This window comes from Bos mutus, unplaced genomic scaffold (genome assembly GCF_027580195.1).
Source record: "Bos mutus isolate GX-2022 unplaced genomic scaffold, NWIPB_WYAK_1.1 CTG1176, whole genome shotgun sequence".
NCBI classification, from domain to species: Eukaryota; Metazoa; Chordata; class Mammalia; order Artiodactyla; family Bovidae; genus Bos; species Bos mutus.
The window spans coordinates 28,323-33,477 of record NW_027218639.1 but is presented as its reverse complement, the minus strand read 5'-3'; the positions used below and the strand labels follow the sequence as shown (position 1 = coordinate 33,477).

The window sequence follows — 5,155 nt, the reverse complement described above, 5'->3', positions numbered from 1 at the left end:
TGCTGACCATGGGCCAGTCACTGATTATGTCATGCTATCTTTGGTTTCACAGTGATGATATAATTGTGATCATGATTTTGGATATGCTACAATATCTATATTTTCAAGGATGAAATGAATTTCTATAATGAAAACAATCTGCTGTCTAATCTTTTAAGACTCTACCAGTAACTGATAGCATATAATATGTGAATGCACTGAAGTTCATACTGTGTATTTTCATTTTTCTAATTTTATTTGCATCTCTTTCTTCACCCATACCATCCTAATTTAGACACCCCTTCATTTCAGCAGGGATGATTTCAGAAATGACTTTACATCCATTACCTCTTTTTCCCTTGCTTCTCATTTTCTTGCTTACAAATATTATATCAAGTGTCATTTACCTAGGTTGCATAACTGTGCAGTAAAATAGCCAACCAATGAACTAAAGCCTCATTTTACTCTTCTTTGTTTGAAAAGAGAAAATGAAACTATGAAGATGAACATGTAAACGTATTGTTCAAATACAGGAATTGTAGGTATTTGTTGACATCTCCCAATGTAAAGTTCAATCTTCTTTAGGCTCCATAATCTGACACGTATTTGATAGGTCAGTTTTAATTAGCATAGTTTTCATATAATGATGATTATTGATGAGTTTACTTGAAAGAGAGGAGGCAGATGTGTAAGCTATTGCTGGCACTGAGAACCATGAGTTGCCTCTCTCTTGCAGGTTAGGAAAATGACTGTCATGGCCTGACATATCGCTATGCCTGACTGGAAATTTAGAAGGTTCGACCATCAGTCCAGAATAAATGCTGTGTAATGGGGATACAAAGTGGTTCTGAGAAGTAGATGTAGCTGTAGTAGCAAAGTCCTCAACGTGGCCATTTACTTGAGTGTGGCTGCTATGTGAGTGCCAATTAAAAATGCTCAATATTTTTAAAACAGCAGGTTGATCTACCACAATTTGGTCTGTTTGTCTAACTGATATAGGTGATGAACCAGGTAGGTAAGTAACATGGAATAGGGCATTTGTATTAGTGACTATCTGGCTGGTATGAAGCTTTTGTATGAAAGGCACACTTAAACATGTGGAGGTTGAAAATGCACTCTCTCCACTAGTTTCTGGAAGAAATTCAGAGTTACAATCATCTTTGTTGACACTTGCTTTAACATGCTTCTTGTTATCTTGCACTAATGAAGATATTGGAGACACATTGTTAATCCCAACTCTTCTTTGCATTCTTAATAAAAGTTGGGGATGACCTCTTTTGAAATTTGGATTATAGTAGGTCTGTAACTATAATCAAAGGATTAAATTATTTAGTTTCTTTATAAACCAAGGTAAAACTGACAAGCAAAGCTAAGTTATAAAAATGTATTCCTTTAATGAAACCAATTAAATAGCATCAAATAAAACACCTCCATTAGTAGTTTAACAGGTAACATATTGTAAAGAATATGCTCCTCAACTAAAAATATGTTGTATATATACAGTACATACTACTTTAAGTAGCTTCAGGACTTGTATCTGGTTTCACATTGCTAGGCAAGTTTTTTAAGCATCCAATATTTTAACCTCCAGCTGTTCTCAACTTCAAAAAATAAAACTTTTCAAAGATTTGTTAGCTCAAGTTTAAATTCTGTTTTAGCTACATATGTGAACATGCTTTCTAGGTCACATGATTTAATCTTACATATTGCCAATAAGTGAAAATATTGGAATATCTTACTCAAAAGAGAGATGTTGTTTTCTTCTTCCAGAAAGACAGGTAGTGAAGCAGATCTTTGAAAAGTTTGTTGCTTTTTATTAAATCCATAAAGTTTAAGATGTTGAATTAAACTTTTCATACTCTTGGTTTCAAATATTCTGAAAGGTGCCTTTCTTTCCAAGACTTCTTTCTTAAAGAGTTCTTCATTGATCACTATGCATGTGCCTCTCTCATCCCACCAAATAGATTCAAACTGATCACTTTCAACTATATTCCAAAGTTTTTGTGGAAATGTGAATGAAATAAAATCATTCACCTCATCAGTTTCAGAAACAGAATATTTGTAGCATGGCCTTTTTATCACAAGATCCTCAGACAAAGCCTGAAAATCATATTCTTCAATCATAGATCTCAAAACCAAGTCCCTAGTAAGTGTATAATCATACAAAGAAGATCTAATGGAGGTTTCTGAACCAGTTGATTCATCCTTAGGAGGCACACCTTGAATTTCTGAAGGAATAAGTGCCATCTCAGAGAAATCTTTCTTCAGATACTTTTCTCATTTGTCTGATTTTACACACCACAACTTTAAAAATTGCTTGGCTGGCCTACAGAGAGAAACTCTCTAGACCATCACAGAGATCCTCAAAGTCAAAAAGCTGTGACATCACAAAATCACTGGTCTCCTAGCAATCGAAGGATAGCTGTGACATCACAAAGTCACTAGTCTCCTAGCCATTGAAGGGTAATGTTCAACCTGTGTTTACTTCAGCATCAACTTAAAAATACAGCCTGCTTACAGAAATAGTAACCAAAACCATGAATCATGCAAAATCTCATTCCTAAAGAATTTTTACACAGAAAAATCACATCAATAAATCTACTTGGTTTCTGAAATAAAAGTGATTTATCACCCTTCTATACACATATTCTTAATATTCAGTACTGTTACCCAAGCAAACTTGGTCTACTGGCTTCTGTGCAATAAAATCTATCAACCATCTGGTTTCAACTACTCTGTGATCTATGTACTTAACTTTCAGCCTGGTTGGGGCTTCAGGATCTCTAAAACTGTTCACAGGATATTGCTCAGGATGTTATTGATGGCCCTTGGGGAGGAACTAAAGACCCTTGAATTTGCTTAATGGCTAAATCATTATTATTCTCTATCACTTGATTATTATCCTTAGATTCTGTCTTTTCTAGCTTTGCTGATTAAAATTACTTTTGAACATGAGGAGGTCTACAATCTCCTACCTCTCTCTCTCGCTTTTCATACTTTTCAATCTTAAGAAGGGACTGCTTAGAACAGGAAAGGAAATAAAGTGTTGGACTTAGACCTTGATCATAAATGTGACAGAAAATCTCAGTTGCAGGTTCAATTTCTTTTTCAGCTCTTGGAGTGTTTGAGTCAGCAACAACTTTGGCTATTTCCTGTTGAGATGGAGCATGGAGTTGGAAATGATTCTGAATTCTAATCTTGGTATCAATATTTCTGTTATGAAAACATATCTCTATATTTTATATATGATATTTGTATATATATATATTTTTTTGTCATAAACTGGACAAACATTTGAAAATTGGTAGATCTTTATTAAAAGCAGAGAGGTGAGTGATATAAAAGAGTCCTCATATTTTACATGCAGCCAAGAAAACATATTTTGAAGTATTTCCACTTACATATATTCAACAATCAAGTAGACTTTTGAATCATTCTACATTTGGGTTTTAATTTTTTCCATTTCTAATATACCTAACAGTAATTAAAAGCCATTGCACTTTTTTTTTTTACACACACTCATACACACACAGGTGTTTATATGTCAAAATATAATTTTAGGCAACTTTATTTAGGTGACCAAAGTCATTTCTTGCTCCCAAGATCTTAAATGAACTGTTTGGGAAGCCCTACATTACCTAATAACTTTCTGGCTAAATCATTCAGATACTGTTTCTGAAAAGCTCTCCTTTAATCTAGTTCATCTTCCACTATTCTTTCTGTAATAAGAGGTAGGGCTCATACTTATGAGGACACCTTGAACCCATAAAATCAACTCTCTTTTACTTAGAGATTTTTCAAAGAACACTGTTGCTCTCCTCACGCTGGACACAATTTTATTTTATTTATTTTTAATGTAAATATATTTATTTTAATTGGAGTCTAATTGCTTTAAATATTGTATTGGTTTTGCCATACATCAACATGAATCTGCCACAGGTGTACACGTGTGCCCCATCCTGAACCCCCTGCCTCCTCCCTCCTCATACCATCCCTCCTGGTTATCCCAGTGCACCAGCCCTGAGCATCCTGTATCATGCATAAAACCTGGACTTTTGGTTCATTTGACATATGATATCATACATGTTTCAGTGCCATTCTCCCAAATCATCCCACCCTCGCCCTCTCCCACAGAGTCCAAAAGACTGTTGTATACCTCTGTGTCTCTTTTGCATTCTCACATACATGGTTATTGTTACCATCTTTCTAAATTCCACATATATGCATTAGTTTACTCTATTGTTTTTTTTTTTTTTTCTTTCTGGCTAACTTCATTCTGTATAATAGGCTTTAGTTTCATCCAACTTATTAGAACTGATTGAAATGTATTCTTTTCAATGGTTGAGTAATACTCCATTGTTTATATGTACCACATCTTTCTTATCCATTCATCTGCTAATGGACATCTAGGTTGCTTCTATGTCCTGGCTATTAGAAACAGTGCTGTGATGAACATTGGGGTACACGTGTCTCTTTCAATTCTGGTTTCTTCTGTGTGTATGCCCAGCAGTGGGATTGCTGGGTCATATGGCAGTCCTATTTCCAGTTTTTTAAGGAATCTCCACAGTTTTCTCCATAGTGGCTGTACTAGTTTGCATTCCCACCAACAGTGTAAGAGGGTTCCCTTTTGTCCACACCCTCTCCAGCATTTATTTCTTGTAGACTTTTGGAGCACAATTAATCTGACTAGTATGAAATGTTACCTCATTGTGGTTTTTATTTGCATTTCTCTGATAATGAGTGATGTTGAGCATCTTTTCATGTGTGTGTTAGCCATCTGTATGTCTTCTTTGGAGAAATGTCTGTTTAGGCTTTGGCCCATTTTTTCATTGGGTTGTTTATTTTTCTGGAAGGGAGCTTCAGGAGTTGCTTGTATATTTTTGAGATTAACTCTATGTCAGTTGCTTCAGTTCAGTTCAGTTCAGTTCAGTTGTGCAGTCATGTCCAACTCTTTGCGACCCCATGAATCACAGCACACCAGGCCTCACTGTTCATCACCAACTCCTGGTGTTCACTCAAACTCACGTCCATCGAGTTGATGATACCATCCAGCCATCTCATCCTCTCTCATCCTCTTCTCCTTCTGACCCCAATCCCTCCCAGCATCAGAGTTTTTTCCAGTGAGTCTACTCTTCACATGAGGTGGCCAAAGTACTGGAGTTTCAGCTTTAGCATC

At 35.7% G+C, this 5,155-nt stretch overlaps 1 protein-coding gene across 1 annotated transcript; it reads right to left on the bottom strand.

Moving 5' to 3' along the window:
* Positions 1-550: 550 nt before the first annotated feature.
* Positions 551-2,226, bottom strand: LOC138986761 (heat shock transcription factor, Y-linked-like). Its single transcript, XM_070366703.1, has 2 exons — positions 1,716-2,226; positions 551-1,287 (listed from the first exon to the last, which is right to left on the bottom strand). The coding sequence occupies exons 1-2, from the start codon at positions 2,224-2,226 to the stop codon at positions 551-553; spliced, it is 1,248 nt and encodes a 415-aa protein (XP_070222804.1).
* Between the last annotated feature and the right edge of the window lie 2,929 nt (positions 2,227-5,155).